This window comes from Procambarus clarkii, chromosome 1 (assembly GCF_040958095.1).
Source record: "Procambarus clarkii isolate CNS0578487 chromosome 1, FALCON_Pclarkii_2.0, whole genome shotgun sequence".
NCBI lineage: Eukaryota > Metazoa > Arthropoda > Malacostraca > Decapoda > Cambaridae > Procambarus > Procambarus clarkii.
The window spans coordinates 22,425,618-22,445,394 of record NC_091150.1 but is presented as its reverse complement, the minus strand read 5'-3'; the positions used below and the strand labels follow the sequence as shown (position 1 = coordinate 22,445,394).

At 50.4% G+C, this 19,777-nt stretch overlaps 2 protein-coding genes across 5 annotated transcripts in view; one reads left to right on the top strand and one right to left on the bottom strand.

The window, feature by feature from the left end:
- Positions 1-19,777, bottom strand: part of LOC123753850 (uncharacterized) — a 490,864-nt gene that overhangs the window by 198,911 nt on the left and 272,176 nt on the right. The gene's annotated exons all lie outside the window — the stretch shown is intronic.
- Positions 1-19,777, top strand: part of LOC123753931 (coiled-coil and C2 domain-containing protein 2A) — a 227,823-nt gene that overhangs the window by 16,573 nt on the left and 191,473 nt on the right. For 3 of the 4 annotated variants that reach the window (XM_045735932.2, XM_045735922.2, XM_069321111.1), the window contains exon 4: positions 4,074-4,194. In XM_045735932.2, the coding sequence (XP_045591888.2) occupies positions 4,074-4,194 (121 nt within the window). The remainder of the gene's footprint in view (positions 1-4,073; positions 4,195-19,777) is intronic. The other variant, XM_069321189.1, reaches the window with a different exon arrangement.

Here is a 19,777-nt window from a genome sequence, read left to right as displayed (position 1 = left end):
TAAAACAGAACCAGGTCTATTCTATAAATTCATAAACAACAAATTGCAGGTAAAGGATAATATTCAGAGGTTGAAAATGGGAAATAGATTCATGGAAGATGAAAAGGAAATGTGTGAAACACTAAACGAAAAGTTCCAAAGTGTGTTTGTACAAAATGAAATCTTTAAGGAACCAGATACAATAAGAATTCCAGAGAACAACATAGAACACATAGAGGTGTCTAGAGACGAAGTGGAAAAAATGCTCAAGGAGCTCGGTAAGAACAAAGCAGCTGGCCCAGATGGCGTTTCACCATGGGTTCTGAGAGAATGTGCATCTGAGCTCAGCATTCCACTTCACCTGATCTTTCAGGCATCCCTGTGTACAGGAATCGTAGCAGACGGGTGGAAACAGGCTAACATAGTTCCAATCTACAAAAGTGGCAGCAGGGAAGACCCCCTCAATTATAGACCTGTATCATTGACAAGTGTAATAGTGAAAGTATTGGAAAAACTAATCAAAACTAAATGGGTAGAACACCTAGAGAGAAATGATATAATATCAGACAGACAGTATGGTTTTCGATCTGGAAGATCCTGTGTATCGAATTTACTCAGTTTCTATGATCGAGCCACAGAGATATTACAGGAAAGAGATGGTTGGGTTGACTGCATCTATCTGGACCTAAAAAAGGCTTTCGACAGAGTTCCACATAAGAGGTTGTTCTGGAAACTGGAAAATATTGGAGGGGTGACAGGTAAGCTTCTATCATGGATGAAAAATTTTCTGACTGATAGAAAAATGAGGGCAGTAATCAGAGGCAATGTATCAGAATGGAGAAATGTCACAAGTGGAGTACCACAGGGTTCAGTTCTTGCACCAGTGATGTTTATTGTGTACATAAATGATCTACCAGTTGGTATACAGAATTATATGAACATGTTTGCTGATGATGCTAAGATAATAGGAAGGATAAGAAATTTAGATGACTGTCATGCCCTTCAAAAAGACCTGGACAAAATAAGTATATGGAGCACCACTTGGCAAATGGAATTTAATGTTAATAAATGTCATGTTATGGAATGTGGAATAGGAGAACATAGACCCCACACAACCTATATATTATGTGAGAAATCTTTAAAGAATACTGATAAAGAAAGAGATCTAGGAGTGGTTCTAGATAGAAAACTATCACCTGAGGACCACATAAAGAATATTGTGCAAGGAGCCTATGCTATGCTTTCTAACTTCAAAATTGCATTTAAATACATGGATGGCGATATACTAAAGAAATTGTTCATGACTTTTGTTAGGCCAAAGCTAGAATATGCAGCTGTTGTGTGGTGCCCATATCTTAAGAAGCACATCAACAAACTGGAAAAGGTGCAAAGACATGCTACTAAGTGGCTCCCAGAACTGAAGGGCAAGAGCTACGAGGAGAGGTTAGAAGCATTAAATATGCCAAAACTAGAAGACAGAAGAAAAAGAGGTGATATGATCACTACATACAAAATAGTAACAGGAATTGACAAAATCGACAGGGAAGACTTCCTGAGACCTGGAACTTCAAGAACAAGAGGTCATAGATTTAAACTAGCTAAACACAGATGCCGAAGAAATATAAGAAAATTCACCTTCGCAAATAGAGTGGTAGACGGTTGGAACAAGTTAGGTGAGAGGGTGGTGGAGGCCAAGACCGTCAGTGGTTTCAAAGCGTTATATGACAAAGAGTGCTGGGAAGACGGGACACCACGAGCGTAGCTCTCATTCTGTAACTACACTTAGGTAATTACACTTAGGTAATTACATGCTAGGGGTATAATATCCTTTGTTCCCCACAGGTGCATGTAATTTTGAAAAAAAAAAAGAATATGTTTTCTTCCTAACCTGTTAATTTGTGTTCACTGATGACGGGAGAAATAATAAAAAAATTGTAAGTGGCATATATTGCCCGCTATAGGGTGGGGAAGTCTGGCAAAAAACAGGCGCTGACTCGGCGTGCGTCCCAGGCGGTCTGTTGATCGCCAGCTGTCAGGCCGGAGTTGCCACAAAGAGATAATTACCTAATTATTTCAATGTCTCTGATTGATTTTTCAAAGTTTTTTGCTGTAATATTATTCAATAGTGTGTAGTTTGATATATTTATATAATAAAATGAGTGAATCATCGCTGTACTAAAAAATATGGTGTGCATATTGTTGATTCAATTATGTTCATCAATCAGTGAACAAATACTTTGTCGGTTATTACACTATATACACAGGTTATATATAAGTATCTGCATGTTTTGTTCACCATAACGAACCACTAAGTAGCTACAGTATTATGAGTTAAAAAGTAACGAGGAGTGACCGCCGTGTACCAGCCAGCCACTCATGCCCTCCCTCAAGTCATCTGACTCACCCACATTCTCCTCCCACAATACTGTTTTTGCTTTTATTCACTATATACAGACGTTATATATAAGTATCTACATTCGTGTTCACCATAATGAACCACTAAGTTGGCATGCTGAGTGGCAGTGCCAGTGGCAGCCTGCCACTGGTTGCTACTTCCTCCCTCCCTCAAGTCACCTGACTCACCCACATTCTCCTCCCACAATACTGTTTTTGCTTTTATTCACTATATACAGACGCTATATATAAGTATCTACATTCGTGTTCACCATAACGAGCCACTAAGTTGGTATGCTGAGTGGCAGTGGCAGTGACAGGCAGTGGCAGCCCACCACTGGCTGCCACTCACTCCCTCCCTCACCTCACCTGACTTGCCACCATTCTCCACCCACCATACTGTTTTCGCTTTTATATACAGACATTATATATAAGTATTTACATGTTTTGTTCACCATAACTGTACATCTAAGCTTGTATGGTGAGTAAAGGAACAAAGACGTAAGACCTCACACAGTCAGCTGATGGCTACCGCCCTCAAGGCCAGACGCACTAATATTTCTCCTCCAACAATACTGTTTGTGGTGTTATTACGCTATATACACACATTATATATAAATATCTACCTGTTTTATTCACCATACTTGTACAAGTAAACTGGTATGGTGCCCAAAAACCATTGTGGTAACCTGTAAACAACACCGTCGTCTGCACGGTGGCGTTGTGCAGACGATGCCACCGCCCTCACCAAAATGGCGGCTCCCAACCTTCTCCTCTTGCTGTTTATACCCTCTATACACACGTTATATATAAGTTTCTACATTTGTGTTCACCATAGCGAACCACTAAGCTGGTATGGTGAGTGCAGTCAATAAAAGATGGCCACACACAGTCAGAAGACATCGCCACCACCCTCCCTCCCACAGCATTACTCCTCCCTCCATGGCGTACAGCGCTAAATATCACCGCAATCCTGCTATTATCAGAACCCTGGTCAGTTTTATCACAGTCAGGGGTCTTCTGTAATAATATCATCGCTACATAATAGCATGAACAAGTATATTATGGCATTTTTAGGCGATGCTGTGGTCACAAGCTGAACAGCAGTGCTGTTAGCTCATGCTGCGTGCGTCAGGCTTGGTTGCTCACTCAATACTGAGGCCCCTGACACCCTGGAGTTTGGCCCACGATTTTTTTTTTAAATGGCGTCTGTTTACAAGAGCCCTGATGAAGGTGTAGTGAACCCCGTGTATCCGCGGGCCGTTTAAATCTTGCGTAGTACTCCAACACATCATATGACGTGATGCACAGTTGACTGGAACAACTTCCAACACGTCATATGACATGATGCGCACTTTAAGGGTTAAGTGTTAAGTACTTTAAGTTAAGTCATGTTTGTAACAACTCGCTTGGTGGCGGTATCAGTGGTGATATCCAGGTGGGGGGTGTTATAGATGGTGAAATAACAGAAACAAAGTATTAAAAAACATGCAGATGTTATAAATATGTTATAGGACAAAGACAAGACATCAAGGACTCCTTCAGGCTTATGTGTGTAGAGCTATTACAATGAGCTAGCTACAGAGAACCACTAAGGCTCGACCAGAAATTCTGATTGAAAGAAATAATGATTGTATTTCATTACAATCAACGGTGGTATTCTTTCTTTAGCCATTTAATTTTAATTTTGTAATTTGCAGGCAAAGGCAGCATCACGAATAGAGAGTCACGACTTTTTTACACGAATTTGGCCAGAGGATCAGCCATTACCAACGCCACTCGGTAAGCAGAGGACGAAGCTTTCTCCAAAACATCCTCCAGGTACATAAATATATTCTCAACGCTTTTATTTTTTTAGGCTAGAGCCCGTGTGGCTCCCTGAATTTATTTTGTTAGGATGACTCCTAACTGGTGGATAGCACCAGCTATGGAGTTGAGTTTGGCCTACTGGGGACCAGAGCCAGAACCTGGCAGCCCCTCACAGAGGTGCAGGAAATAGGTGGCACCATTTAACTTCACCAGGGAAGGCATCCAGAAAGTCAATGAACCAAAACAGACTACTACTGGGTTCAAAGAGACCAAAACCTCACAACCCGCTGTATGAACTTCACCTGCTTGATGGAGTTCTGGGAGTTCTTCTACTCCCCAAGCCCGGCCTGAGGCCAGGCTTGACTTGTGAGAGCTTCGTCCAACCAGCTGTTGCTTGGAGCAGCCCACATGTCCACCACAGCCCGGTTGGTCCAGCACTTCTTGAAGAAAACAATCTAATTTTCTCCCGATGATGTTCACGGTTGTGGCGGCAATATTTCTTATGCTGTACTCGCTGGGAGGATGTTGAAACAACCGCGGACCTCTGATGTTTATACAGTGTTCTCTGATTGTGCCTATGGCACCTTTGCTCTTCACTGGTTCTATTCTGCATTTTCTTACATATCGTTCACTCCAGTAAGTTATTTTACTGTTTAGATCTGGGACCTGGGACCTCCAGTATTTTCCACATGTATATTATTTGATATCTCTCTCGTCATCTTTCTAGCGAGTACTTTTGGAGAGCTTTGAGACGATCCCAATAATTTAGATGCTTTATCAATGTTATGTATGTTGTCTATGTTCTCTCTACTCCCTCTATTTCACTAATCTCTCCTGCTCTGAAGGAGGAAGTGAGTACCGAGCAGTACTCAAGATAGGACAGCACAAGTTATTTGAATAGTACAACAATTGTGATGGAATCCCTGGATCTGATCCCCCAACAGTGTAAACAAACGTTATTTCTGGGGGGGAGCCCCTACAGTTCCCTGGAGCTTACTAGGCTGATATGCTAATGTCAGACTTTGGCATCAGTCATGTGTATGGAGTTCTTGTGGGCCTACCTGGGACCACGAGCCAGAACCGGGCCCCCTCTAGAGAGGCAATGGCCTATAGAACCCCCGTGTGATTGGAAGCATTCTATGTCTGCCATCGACCGGGTTAGGCACCCAGAGAGGTAGGCATCCCAAAACAAACCCCTATTCTGGTGAAAATTGCAACCAAACACCAAGCGAGTGGATAGAACTCCCCAAATGAAAACGAGCAAACTAGTATGACGTCACCCATCATCGCGCCGCTATCTGTGCAGCTCCCTCCTCCCTGGGAGGGGGGAAGGGGTAGCCCGAGAACCACCACACCGGCGACCCACACCCCAGTTCTTGAGGCTGATGCTATTGGCTCGGTTGTGTGCTCTGGCTTCGGTCTTTTGCGGCGCTGTGCCTTGTGTGTGGTTGCTGTACTTAGGGGTGCGAGAGCCGGGAGTTATTCTTCAGTACTCGGGCTGCATGCGCCTAGGTTTCCCTTCCCTAGGTGTCTTGTAAGTAGTGCCCTTGCAGCTTGGGGTTTCCTTATACAAGTTCCTCGGGGTCTGCCTCTGTGGGTCTGTTTCACTGCTCGGTTTTTCGGCCGCCCTTTGGGTACTTGGGTGTTTTGTCTCCCTCATTTACCTTAGGGTAAGAGGCAGTTTCTGTGGGGAGCCCCTACGGCTCCCTGGAGCTTATCGGGCTAATGTGTGTTATGTTAGACCGGGACATTAGCTAAGGAGTTCAGACCTACCAGGGACCAGCGCCAGAACCTGGCCCCTTCAGAGAGGTTTCAGGGAGCAATGGCCCTGGAAAACCCCATATGGTTGGGGGTTTTCCTTATCTGCCATCGACCGGGGTTAGGCACCCAGAAAGGTAGGCGTAACAAAACAAACCCCACATGGTAAGAAACTACAACAAAAACCGAACAGAGAGGTAGAAAACTCCCTACAATCCCAAGGAAACAAGCAAACAAGCAAACATCACACTTTACTGCCGCGCCGATCGTCCGCGCAGCCCTCCCCACCCCGGGAGGGGGAGGGGGGAGCCCCGGACCTACCGCGCCGGCTGCCCAGCTCCAGTTCGTTCGCTAATGTCAACCGGGATTGACGCTTCTCTGGCCTCAGTTTCCTAGGCGGTGTTTGCCTTGTGTGGCGTTCACTGCCGTGTGTTGTGATGTGCGGTGGCCAGGAGTACTTCATCAGTGCCGGGGCTGCATGTGCTTAGTGGCTGACTTCCCTAAGCGCCCTGTGCGTACTGCCCTTGCGTTACAGGGTTATCTTCCCTGGGGCGTTCGGGAACCATTCCCGTAGAGGTTCTTGCTGCTCGGCATTTGCCTCGCCCTTGGGGCCAGCTGGGGCTTGGGGCCCTTGTTTGGCCCTGGGTAGGGATTGGTATTGTGCTGGTTAGGGCGTCAAGGTGTTGCGCAGCCTGCCACCTAAGCGGCGGCCGGTTTCTGTTGCCTCTGGAGACGGTGTACTTTTGCGGGGTTTTTCTTTTGTTTTTCATTTTCTTGCCTGGTGGGGGTCTGCCTAAGGTGGTTATAGTTCCACTGGTAGTGTTTGGCGGCCCTCTGCTAGGCCCCCGTGCTTGTACACGTCTCGGGGGTTTTCAGTGCTATAATCTACCCTCTTGTTATGTTTGGGTTTCTTAACCGGTTAGCAACACCTTGCCCGGGCTTCCCGTAGTTGTTACCCTACGGGCCCTGGAAACCCCTGTCTGGGCTCGGGGGACCATTGAATGTGTCTTCCGGGTTCCAACCCGTCTTGTACGGGATCGTTGGTTGCTGTTCCCTTGTCTCCGGGTGACAGTCGCCATTTTTACCTCCGTCATGCTGCCTGTTGGGTCACTGACACCTTGACCCGGAGTCTTGCGAGTGATTCTCTGCTTGTTCTCCAGTACTCTCCTGATGTTATTACTGTTCAGAGTACAGGCGGCATCCGTGTTGCAAGCTAGGTTAGGTTGCTGCAACATGCTAGGTTGGTTTCCCACTCGAATGCCCCGTGGCCGCCCCGTTTGGTTAGGTGCTGCTCGCCCCTTTCTCTCCATGTTCCCGGCTCCGGACCGTCTGCGGGTTTCGGGGTCGGGGCGGGGTTCAGTTGCGGCAGAGACTCGGGCGGTTTTCGGGGGATGCCCCGTTCGGGTTGGGGACGGAGGTTTGAGCCTGTGCCTCCTGCCAAGGCTTCTGGGTCTTACCAGCGGCCCTTTCTTGTTGCCTTTCCCATGGGCTCTTGCTTTTCTTTAAGGGCGGAGGGCTTGGAGGACGGCTCTGCCCCGGGGCCTCTGTTGTTGGTTCCCGGGGCTGTGGGGGATGCCTACTAGCAGTTCTGGGGCGGTTTTGCCCCTTCAGGGGTTTTTCTGCTGTTGGGCGTCGTTTTTCGCCCTTCCAGTCTGCTAGCTTCCCACATTTGCTGGCGTGTTTTTGTGTATTAAGCGTCAGTCACAGCCCCTGCTGGCGGCCATTTTCGTCTGCCGGTTTCCCGGCGTGGCCACCAGGGCGGCGTTGCGGTTTGTTTACATGCGTCTGGGTGTGCGAGCGAGCGTCTCTGGTGAGTTTTCAAAAAATTTGCAGGGTTTTTGTTCTCCTGTTGTCGTTTCTTTGTTTTTCTGGTGTTTTCTTGCCGTTGCCTGTTCCTCTGGGAACGTTTGGGTGTTGATTTTGGGTCTGAGCCTCTGGGTTTAGGCTCAGTGCCCCTGGCTGGTATGCTTGCTCCCACACCTTGCCCCTCGGTTTTCGGTCTTTTGGGACCGTTTTCCCAGGGCGTTCTGCTGGGGTCTGTGCTTTGCCTTTTAGTGGTGTTCTCCGCCGGCAAATGTGGTGGTTTGGGCTCCCCCTAGTTCGATTCTGGGTTCCTTTGGGTTCCTTGGTTTCGTTCTGGAGGTTTCTTCCTCTTGGGCCCCCTTTTGTGGGTTCAGGGGACTTTGTTTCCTCGTGTGACCCGGTTCTGCCTTTTGGGGTTCCGGGGTCTTCCTGGCTTGCAGACTGAGCTTTTTGGGTCTTGGCACATGTTGTGGTTGTGCTGGGACTTTGTGGTTTTGCTGTCGAGGTGGGCCTTTTGATGCAGTTTTGTGCCTTCTTTGCCTGGCCGGCGTAGTGCTCTTTGCCACTAGTCGGCGGCTTGTGCTTTTACAATATATGTCCTCACCTAGTTGTGCTTGTGGGGGTTGAGCTCTGGCTCCTTGGTCCTGCCTCTCAACCGTCCGTCAACAGGTGTATCGGTTCCTGTGCCTCTTGGGCTCTGTCATGTCTACATGTGACATTGTATGGGGGTCAGCCTCGTTACTTGTGTGAGGAGTCGCCACATTACTTCTTAGTGCTTTCCCGTTCCCATTCTGACACTCAAAAAAAAAAAAAAAAAAAAAAAAAAAAAAAAAAAAACTAATTCTATCTGTGGCTCTTTTGGGTACTCAGTTTCCACCTGTGTCCCCTAGTGCGTGTGCCCCTTGTGTTACATATCCTGTCCTTCTCAACCCTGTCGATTCCCTTGGGTATCTTGTATGTGGTGATCAGGTCTCCCCTCACTTCCTCTTCCAGCGGAGTGTGGTTTCATTCCCGTAGTCTCTCATCATGACTTCGGTAGTGTACTTTTTCTTTCTGAAGGGGTTCTGTTCCCTTCTCTGTTGACTGGGCGCTGGGGGAGCAGCTTGCTCTGTTGCCTCTCGCTTGGTCCCGCTGTTGGTGGGCGCTTTGGGTTGTCTTCCGGCCTCTGCCTGCGTCGGAGGACGGCTTCTTCCCCTTGGGGGGGGTTCAGAGCTGGCGGGGTGGGCTTCTTCCCTGCGCTTCATTTCCTCTTCGTGGGTGCGTGGGGCGTGGTCGATCCGCCCCATCCTTCTGGGCTTCCCGTCTGCTCTTTGCAGTCATGAGCTTTTCCCGTCTGCTCTTTGCAGTCATGAGCTTTTCCAGTCTGCAGTTCTTCTGGACTACTTCCGTCTGCGCCCTGGATCCTCTGCCCTGCTCGGAGGACTGTTGTCTCCTGTTCGGATTCTGTTAGGGCCGGGTGCATGGTTGGTGGACCTGGACCTCCAGGTCACTTCTTGGCTCGTTCCTCTCCAGTTTTTCTGGGGCTAGCACGGTTGGTAATTACCTATGTGTACTTACCTAAGTGTAGTTACAGGTTGAGAGCTACTCTCGTGGTGTCCCGTCTTCCCAGCACTCTTGTCATATAATGCTTTGATTATAATTGTCATATTGTCATATAATGATTGTCATATGTCATATGTCTTCATATGATTGTCATACAATGCTTTGGTGGTGGGGCTTCAGGTTTGCTGTTTTTATTGCATTCCCTATTTTGTGAGGGGCACTTTGTATACTCTTTGCATCTTTACCGGATCTTAGTGCCCTGTCTGCGTCTGAGATTCGGTGTCTGGCCTACCTCGACGACTGGCTGGAGTGGGCTCCCAGTCAGTCCGCTTGTCTGCTCGCCAGGGGATGGTTCTTTCCAGATCGCTGGGTTTGGTTTCCTGGTGATCTGGAGGTTTTACCTTCTGTTTCCGTCCCGGGTTCGGACCTGGGCCTTGTTTCAGGCTCTTGGGCCCCTCATTGTCTTCCCTCCAGAAGTGTTACTGTGGCTGTGGTCCCGCCTTTGGCTGTTCAGGAGGGGGTCCCGGGTTGCTCAGCGGTTGCTTGGGCGGTTGTGCGGGAGTTTGCACTTCGGCGTGCTTGTCTGCCCGCGGAGTCGGGTTTGGCTCCGGCGTCGGTTGGTTCCTACGGAGACTCCTCTTCCGCCTCTTGCATTCCTTGGGTTCCTCTGGGGATCTGGTGTTGGTGCTGCGTCACCAGCTTCCTCTTTGGGGTTTTCGGGGTTCCGTGCCTTGGCGGCTCCCCGAGCCTTCGCTCGATGTGTTCACGGACGGGTCGTCTCTCGGCTGGGGCTTTGTGACCAGTGCTCACCAGGTCGGCCGAGGTTGATGGAGTCTGTCTGTCCGTCGGGCTCACAGCCTGGTTCAGGTGTTCATGGCTGTCTGGTTTGCGCTTCGAAGGGTTTGGGTCACTAGGTACTCTACCATTCAGCTCTGTTTGGACTGTTCTCTGGTGGTTCTTGCCGGAACCACAGGGGGTTTGGTTAACCGTGTGGTTCGTGTCCGGGGTGTGTCCTGCGTCCTGGTGGACAGCTGTCTCGGTTCATTCCTCTTCGTGGGTTGGCCAGTCGCCGATTCGTTTTGTTGGCTCTGTTGGGCTTATGAACTCCTGGCCATGGACGTCTTCGGGTCGGCGTGGTCTAGGCGTCGCCCGTTTTGTGGCGCCCTTCCCACCTGCGAGGACTTCACGGTGGAGGCTTTCGGCAGGCCTGGTCGAGGTGGGGGGTACCTGTACCTCTTCTCCCGGTCCAGCTGTTGCTTCGGGTTCTGGCTCAGTTGCAGCCCATTCCCACGAGAACAGTCCTTATGGTTCCACTGTGGCCGGCCCGGCCTTCTTTTCAGACGCTGCTTGATAGGTGTCCGTACCCGGGGCGTTTTTCCTGAGGCTTCGCCTCTTTCAGCAGGCCGAATCGGTCCTGTCCGTGACTGGTTCGGCCTTCTCTTTGGCTCTTCGCGTCTGGTATTTTGACGCAGGTATCGCCATCTCTATGGTGTTCAGGTGGCTTTGTTGACGGTGTCCCACCTGCGAGCTTCGTCTTGGAGACTGTATGACGTTTATTACGTCTTCTCGCGTTTTGTTTCCCCTCCGGCCTGCTCATGAGTCGCCTGAGCCATCCTGGTCCTTGTTCAGGGTGCCTTCTTCTCTTCCCCTCAGTTTGTGGTAGCCCCTTCGGTTTCAGTTTCCTCCTCTTTGGTACTGGTGGTAGCTTTATTGGTGTGCAGCCTTTCTCTGTCCTGGCGACGGTCGAGACGGCTGCTTTCTGGAGGGGTTCTTGGGGTATTGGTACTTGTTTGGTTTGGCCGGGGGGTGCGTCCTGTGTTGTCCAGTTGTGCTTTTTGCTGTTGCCGGCGTACCGTGCCTGGGGATGCGCTGTGGTTGCTCCGGTTCCTTCGTTCCCTGTTTTCAGGGCTCGGGTCTCCCGGGTCGTCCGCAGTGTTTTCCTTCTTACTGCGGTCTGTCTTTGCGCCCGTGCTGTTCAGACGTTTGCAGCAATTGCTGCTGTGTTGGTGACGTCTCGGGCTCATTTCGGGCGCAGGGAATTGTGGGTCGCACAGGTTTTTGGCCGCCCATCCATGTGTGCGTCTGTTCTTGGGCGTTCTTGTTGCCTTGGGTCGCAGGTTTGCGACCGGTTGTCTTGGCTTTGCGTTGCAGAGTTTGTGGCGGCCGCCTCCCGGGTTCGCCCTTTCTTTTCCTTCTCTTTGGGTATGAAGCTCCAGGGAGCCGTAGGGGCTCCCCACAGAAAACCAGCGTTGAATGTAATGAAACGCCATTTTCTGGGTGAGCCCCGGAGGCTCCTTGGAAACCCTCCCTCCCACCGGTCGGCGTTTTTTTCGCGTTGGTTGAAGCTTAGCTTCCGAACTGGAGCTTGGCAGCTGGCGCGGTAGGTCCGGGGCTCCCCCCTCCCCCTCCCGGGGTGGGGAGGGCTGCGCGGACGATCGGCGCGGCAGTAAAGTGTGATGTTTGCTTGTTTGCTTGTTTCCTTGGGATTGTAGGGAGTTTTCTACCTCTCTGTTCGGTTTTTGTTGTAGTTTCTTACCATGTGGGGTTTGTTTTGTTACGCCTACCTTTCTGGGTGCCTAACCCCGGTCGATGGCAGATAAGGAAAACCCCCAACCATATGGGGTTTTCCAGGGCCATTGCTCCCTGAAACCTCTCTGAAGGGGCCAGGTTCTGGCGCTGGTCCCTGGTAGGTCTGAACTCCTTAGCTAATGTCCCGGTCTAACATAACACACATTAGCCCGATAAGCTCCAGGGAGCCTCCGGGGCTCACCCAGAAAATGGCGTTTCATTACATTCAACGCTGGTTTTTTGCACTGATAGGGGTGCAGGGTGCTGCGATGGATGTGACCCCGGGGTCCCCCGTCGCTTCGTGTGAGTTTTAGGGTTGTTCCTGGTTGATACCTGGTTGATGGGGTTCTGGGAGTTCTTCTACTCCCCAAGCCCGGCCCGAGGCCAGGCTCGACTTGTGAGAGTTTGGTCCACCAGGCTGTTGCTTGGAGCGGCCCGCAGGCCCACATACCCACCACAGCCCGGTTGGTCCGGCACTCCTTGGAGGAATAAATCTAGTTCTTCTAGAATAAATCTAGTTCTAAATTCGGTTCCCTTGTCTCAGGGCGACCCTCACTGTTTTTGCCTCCATCACGTAGCCTGTTGGGTCGGTGACACTTTCGACCCCGAGTCCTGTGAGTACTGCTGCTTGCTGGTGACTCAATTTACCCAATCTGTGGATGATCATCTTCGGGTACAGACTGTGCGGGCGTTGCATTCTAGGTTTCGTTTGTTGCAACGTGCTAGGTTAGTTGCTCACTCGGATGCCCCGCGGCTGCCCCGTTTTGCTTATAGGGACTCGACTTGGGGGTGGGGGTCGCTTCGACCCTGGTTCAGTCAGCACCTCCTAGTCCTTTCCCTTTTGTTGTTCGTTCTGGTCCCCCTCCCCTGCTTCCGGCCCTGAAACGTCTGAGGGTTTCGGAGCCGAAGCTGGGGTTAGTTGATCTTGAGACTCGGGCAGCCTCAGGGGATGGCCCTTCCGGTGTGGCGACGGAAGCATTCGAGTCTCCTTCCCCGGCCAAAGCCTCTGGGTATGACCAGTGGGCCTCATTCTATCCGGCTTCTATGGCTGCACCGGCCTTGTCTGGTGGGGTCGGTGCTTTGGGGGAGGACTCGGCCCCGGGTCCTGCGGAGGAGGACCCTGGGGCTGGGGAGGGGCTGGCTTGGGGGCCTTGGGCTACACTGGACCCTGCCTGGGTTTTTCTGCCCTCTGAGCGGGGCTTACTGTTACAAGGAGTGGGATTTTCTTTTCCCCCCTCTGCGTACGAGTTGGACTTGGTGTCTGCCCCTCTCCTGGTTTGGTTCCGTGTTCCCCCGGGTGCTTTGGTTCCGTCTTTCCGGAGGTTTTCGGCTTATCGCATCCAACCTGCTGCGGTGCAGGTGGCCTTTACAGCAAACCTCCTGCGTGACCCGGATTATGCCTCGGCAATGGATCCCTCGGCTTTCAGGTTTGGGATTTCGTTCCCTTTCTGGCTCCGTTACGAGGTTTCGGAGTCTTCCTGGCTGGCGGACTGCCCTGTCTTTGCTTTGGAGGCTTGGCACTCCTTCTGCCGTTCCCGCACGCTTGAGTGGAGGGAGGTTTCTACGGTGCTTCAGGTTTTCCTGGGGGGGGGGGGGGGCGCGACCTTGAGCACCTCAATGAGTGCTTGTTTGCTCCTGCCCTTCTTCGGGATGTTGGTGTCATTTAGCTCTATGTGCAGGTCCCCCTCCTTTCGGCGGCGCAGGTGGCGGAGGATTTGCGCGCTCAGGGCCTTTTGGTTGCGGCCTTGCGCGTCTTTTCCCTCCTGGAGCTGTCTTCGGACTGGCTCACGGTGGATGTGGGGGCACTGGGGGCTGTTCCTGGGTCTGGCGCCTTGACCTCGGCAGCTCGCTCATCAGTTGCCTTGCTGAAGCTTCTCACGCCGATCTTGCGGGATGTGGTTGCTCTGTTTTATGCTTCCTGGCTCGCGTGTCGGCAGACGGTGCTTGCCTCCTCTATGGAATCCACTTGGGCCGTGGCTCTTAGGACGTCTTCTCCCTTTTGTCCTCTCTTGTTTGAGGCTTCCGCTGTTGCGCAGTATGTTCAGGCTGCTTCAGCTTCTTGCCGTCCTATGTCGGACTTGCTGGTCCGACAGGGGTCCCGTGGTGGACCTTCCCAAAAGGTCGTGCCAAGGCTCGGGGTTCCTCTCGTCGTGGTAGGCCACTGGTGACTGGTTCGGGTTCGGTTCCTCTTTCGGACCCGCCTCCGTCTGGTCGGCGCGGTGTTCGCTCTGTGCGAGGTTCTGGGTCTCGTAAGGGGCGCCGGCCATTTCGCGGTTTGCCCCATTGACGGGGCGATGGGGGGGGGGAGGCTTGTGCTGTTCGCTCATGCCTGGTCCTGCGATTTGTGGGCATTTCGGGTCGTTTCGCACGGCCTCCGGTGGCGTTGGGTAGCCCCTCCTGCAGGGGGTTCGGGGCTGGCAGGGCAGGCTTCTTCCCCTGCGCTCTGTCAGATCGTCCTGGAGTGGGTTCGCTTGGGCGTGGTCGAAGCGACTCCGTCCCTCAGATGGGTTTCCCATCTTTGTTTCCAGTCCCAAAACGGGACTGTGCGGACCTGTGGTTCATTCTGGACTTGTCCCGTCTGAACCCCTGGGTTCATTGCCCCTCCTTTTGGATGACTATGCTGTCTCAGGTTCGGCTTCTGTTGGAGCCGGGTGCTTGGATGGTGTTCCTGGACCTCTGGGATGCTTATTGGCATGTCCCGATTCATCCGGGGTTCAGGGACTGGCTCGGTTTTGTTGTGGGGCTTCGTGCTTACCGCTTTCGTTGTCTCCCATTCGGTTTAAACCTGGCACCTCGCGTTTTCGCACACCTCACGTGGGTCGTGGTGACCTGTCTGCGTCTGTTAGGTGTTCGGGTGTTGGCCTACCTCGACGACTGGCTGGTTTGGGCTCCCAGTCAGTCCGCTTGTCTGCTGGCCAGGGATCTGGTTCTTTCTCAGCTCGCTGGGTTCGGGTTCTTGGTGAACTGGAGGAAGTCCCATCTGGTTTCCTCCCAGGTTCGGACCTGGCTGGGCCCTGTGTGGGACTCTCGAACCGCTTCCTTGTCTCTTCTTCCGGAGTCTCTTCTGCGGCTGCGATCCCGCTTGTGCCTGTTTCTGGGGGACTCCCGGGTCACCCGGCGGTTGCTCGAGGGGTTTATGCGGGAGCCTGAACTTCGCGATGCTGGTCTACCCGCCGGGTCAGGTTTGACTTCGTCGTCTGTTCTGGTTCCTTCGGGGACGTCCCTTCCGCCTCTCTCGCGATCGCTGGGTTCGGACCCCGGGGGGTTTTGCGTCGGTTGCTGTGTCGCCGGCTTCCTCTTGGGGTTTTTCGGGTTTCAGTGCCTTGGCGCCGACCCGAGCCCTCGCTCGATGTGTTCACGGATGCGTCGTCTCTCGGCTGGGGCTTTGTGTTCAGTGCTCATCAGGCCAGTCAGGGACAGTGGGGTCCGTCCTTCCGTCGAGCCCACAGCACTGTGCGGGAGTTCGCGGTGCTGTGATTTGCTCTTCGGAGGCTTCGAGTCGCCCGCGGGTTGACGATCCGGCTCCATTCGGACTGCTCCCTTTTGGTTCATTGTCTGAACCGGGGGGGTTCGATGCGGTCCTTGGCTCTTTGGGGCTGGTCGCTTCGGGTGACTCGTTTGCTGAGTTCTCGGGGTTTGGCTCTCCTGGCGGTTCACGTACGGGGAGTGTCCAACGTCTTGGCTGACAGCCTGTCTCGTTTCGTTCCCCTCTCCATGGAATGGATGGTCGACGCCGACTCTTTTTGTTGGCTTTGCCAGACGTTTGGACGCCCCGAGGTGGACCTCTTTGCATTGGCGTGGTCGCGGCGCCTTCCCTTGTATGTGGCGCCCTTTCCCGACAGTGAGGCCGTCGGGGTCGACGCCTTTCGGCAGGACTGGTCGAGGTGGGGGGTTCCTGTAGGTCTTTCCCCCGGTTCAGCTGTTGCTCCAGGTCCTGACTCGTTTGGAGACTTACCAGGGAAGAGTTGTCCACTTGGCCCCTTGGTGGCCGGCCCAGTCGTGGTTTCAGGCGCTGCTTGCTCGGTGTCCGAACCCGGAGGTTTTCCGCGGCTCCGCCTCCTTCAGCAGATCGGTCCGGTCCGTCACGTGGCTGGTTCGATCTTCTCCTCGAGTTTTCACGTATGGTATTTTTGACTCGAGTTTATCATCATCTCTATGGTTGTCAGGTAGTTTCCTTATTAGTGTCCCACCTGCGGGTTTTCATCTCGGCGGCAGTATGAAGTTTCCTGGCGGTCCTGGTTCTTCTAGTGTCTTCGTCGTTGTGCTTCGGTTTCTGTTAGGGTGGTGTTGTCCTTTCTCTCTTGGTTGTTCCAGGACCGTCTCCTTATGCCTAACACTCATATTCCCAAGGGGCTACTCAATTTGGAGACGGGACAGAAAAATTAGGAAAGGCGGTGGCGTTGCTGTGCTGGTGAAAGAACACCTAAAGGTGAAGGAAATAATGACTACCAATCCACAAGAAGTTGACATAATAGCACTAGAGATCTGCCATGAGGATGATAAACTAATGAACATAAATGCATATAGTCCACCGCCAAGCAGCACATGGTCAAAGGAGGAGCTAGATAGTAAACGAGAAGGTCTTATAACAATAATGAGTGAGATCATAGCGAGAGCAGATGACGATAGTTCACGACTGTTGATAGTCGGCGACTTCAACTTGAAATCCATAGACGGAAGCATATGAAGCTAAAACAGAAGATTTTTGGACCTGTAAATTTGTAGACCTCATCCTGGAAACATTCTTGTATCAACATGTTAAACAAGCTATGAGGATGAGGGAAGGGGACGTTTCCTCCATGCTAGATTTGATATTTACCAGGAAGGAGGAAGAAATATTTGACATTCAGTACCTTCCTTCCTTGGGTAAAAGTGACTATATCTTTTTGGGAATAAAGTATGCAATGCGTTATAATCTGGAAGAAAATATGAAGGTTGAAGCAATTGAAAACCTGACTTTAGGAGAGGACATTATGGCAACCTTAGAAATTTTTTTAGTGAGTATAATTGGACAGACTTGTTTCTAGGCAAGGAAGTGAATGAGATGTATGGCAAGTTTTGTGAAATATATGATAAAGGCACAAAAAAATTTATACCAAAGCAGAGATGCAGAACTAAGAAACAGGATTGGTTCAACAGAAATTGCAAGAAGGCCTGAGACCAAAAGACACAAAAATGGACTCAATACAGGAAGAGGCCAAACCCCCAAGCATACCAGCAATACAAAGATGCGAGAAACAACTAGGCGGCAGTGATTAGAGAGGCAGAAAGAAATTTTTGAAAAAGGGATTGCAGACAAATGTAAAACAGAACCAGGTCTATTCTATAAATTCTTAAACAACAAATTGCAGGTAAAGGATAATATTCAGAGGTTGAAAATGGGAAATAGATTCATAGGAAATGAAAATGAAATGTGTGAAACATTAAACGAAAAGTTCCAAAGTGTCTTTGTACGAAAGGAAATCTTCAGGGAACCAGATCCAATAAGAATTCCAGAGAACAACATAGAGCACATAGAGGTGTCTAGAGACGAAGTGGAAAAAATGCTCAAGGAGCTAAATAAGAACAAAGCAGTTGGTCCAGATGGAGTTTCACCATGGGTTCTGAGAGAATGTGCACCTGAGCTCAGCATTCCACTACAACTGATTTTTCAGGCATCCCTGTGTACAGGAGTTGTAGCTGATGTGTGGAAAAAGGCTAACATAGTTCCAATCTACAAAAGTGGAAGCAGGGAAGACCCCCTTAATTATAGACCGGTATCATTGACAAGTGTAATAGTCAAAATATTGGAAAAAATAATTAAAACTAAATGGGTAGAACACCTGGAGAGAAATGATATAATATCAGACAAACAGTATGGTTTTCGATCTGGAAGATCCTGTGTATCGAATTTACTCAGTTTCTATGATCGAGCAACAGAGATATTACAGGAAAGAGATGGTTGGGTTGACTGCATCTATCTGGACCTAAAAAAGGCTTTCGACAGAGTTCCACATAAGAGGTTGTTCTGGAAACTGGAAAATATTGGAGGGGTGACAGGTAAGCTTCTAACATGGATGAAAATTTTTCTGACTGATAGAAAAATGAGGGCAGTAATCAGACGCAATGTATCGGACTGGAGAAATGTCACAAGTGGAGTACCACAGGGTTCAGTTCTTGCACCAGTGATGTTTATTGTCTATATAAATGATCTACTAGTTGGTATACAGAATTATATGAACATGTTTGCTGATGATGCTAAGATAATAGGAAGGGAAAGAAACTTAGATGATTGTCATGCCCTTCAAGATGACCTGGACAAAATAAGTATATGGAGCACCACTTGGCAAATGGAATTTAATGTTAATAAATGCCATGTTAAAGAATGTGGAATAGGAGAACATGGACCCCACACAACCTATAAATTATGTGAGAAATCTTTAAAGAATTCTGACAAAGAAAGGGATCTTGGGATAGTTCTAGATAGAAAACTATCACCTGAGGACCACATAAAGAATATTGTGCGAGGAGCCCATGCCACGCTTTCTAACTTCAGAATTGCTTTTAAATACATGGATGGCGATATACTAAAGAAATTGTTCACGACTTTTGTTAGGCCAAAGCTAGAATATGCAGCGGTTGTGTGGTACCCATATCATAAGAAGCACATCAACAAATTGGAAAAGGTGCAAATACATGCTACTAAGTGGCTCCCAGAACTGAAGGGCAAGAGCTACGAGGAGAGGTTAGAGGCATTAAATATGCAAAAACTAGAAGACAGGAAGAAAAAGAGGTGATATGATCACTACATACAAAATAGTAAGAGGAATTGATAAAATTGATAGGGAAGATTTCCTGAGACCTGGAACTTTAAGAACAAGAGGTCATAGATTTAAACTAGCTAAACACAGATGCCGAAGAAATATAAGAAAATTCACTTTCGCAAACAGAGTGGTAAACGGTTGGAACAAGTTAGGTGAGAAGGTGGTGGAGGCCAAGACCGTCAGTAGTTTCAAAGCGTTATATGACAAAGAGTGCTGGGAAGACGGGACACCACGAGCGTAGCTCTCATCCTGTAACTACACTTAGGTAATCATTGTCACCTCGTATCGTGCGGCGCTGGCAGAGCCGCTGCAGCTTGCTTTCGGTATTGATGACACGTCTTTCGCAAGCTATCTCGGGCGTTGTTTCACCTCTGGCCTGCTCATGCGCCGCCTGACCCGTCCTGGTCATTGGACAGGGTGCTCTCTTTTCTTTCTTCTCCTCGTTTTGTTGTGACCCCCCTTTGGTTCTGGATTGTTTTTCAAAGGCTTTTCCTGTTGGCATTGGCCTCTGAGGGTCGGGTTGGCGAGTTTCATGCTCTCCTCAGTTGCAGAGGTTTCTGCTCTTTCAGTCGGGGGGGTTGTTTTGTTCGTCTGCAGCCTTCTCCTTTTCTGGTGAAGAATGAGACTGCTGCTTTCCGGAGGGGTCCCTGGGTTGTTGATGCTTGGTTGATTAGGCCGGGGCTGCATCATGTTTTGTGTCCGGTTGCGGCTCTCCGCCGTAATTTGCGCGCCATGGCTTCTGTATCCATGGATGCGCTTTGGGTTGATCCGGTTTCCCTTCTTCCCTGTTCAAGGGTGCAGGTCTCCCAGGTCGTCTGCAGGTTAATTAAGGCTAGTCAGCCTGTGGTCTATCCCCGTGCCCATGACGTCCGCAAGTTCGCGGCTCTTGCCGCCGTCTTTGGAAATATGTTCTGGGCTGACATTCGGGCGCGGGGATTTTGGCGGTCGAACAGGGTCCAGGCTGCTCATTCTGCTGCCAGAACCCCCTTCCCCAGAGGGGGCCAGGTTCTGGCTCGTGGTCCCCGGTAGGCCCATAGAACTCCATACACATGACTGATGCCAAAGTCTGACATTAGCATAACAGCCTAGTAAGCTCCGGGGAGCCTCCGGAACTCATCCAG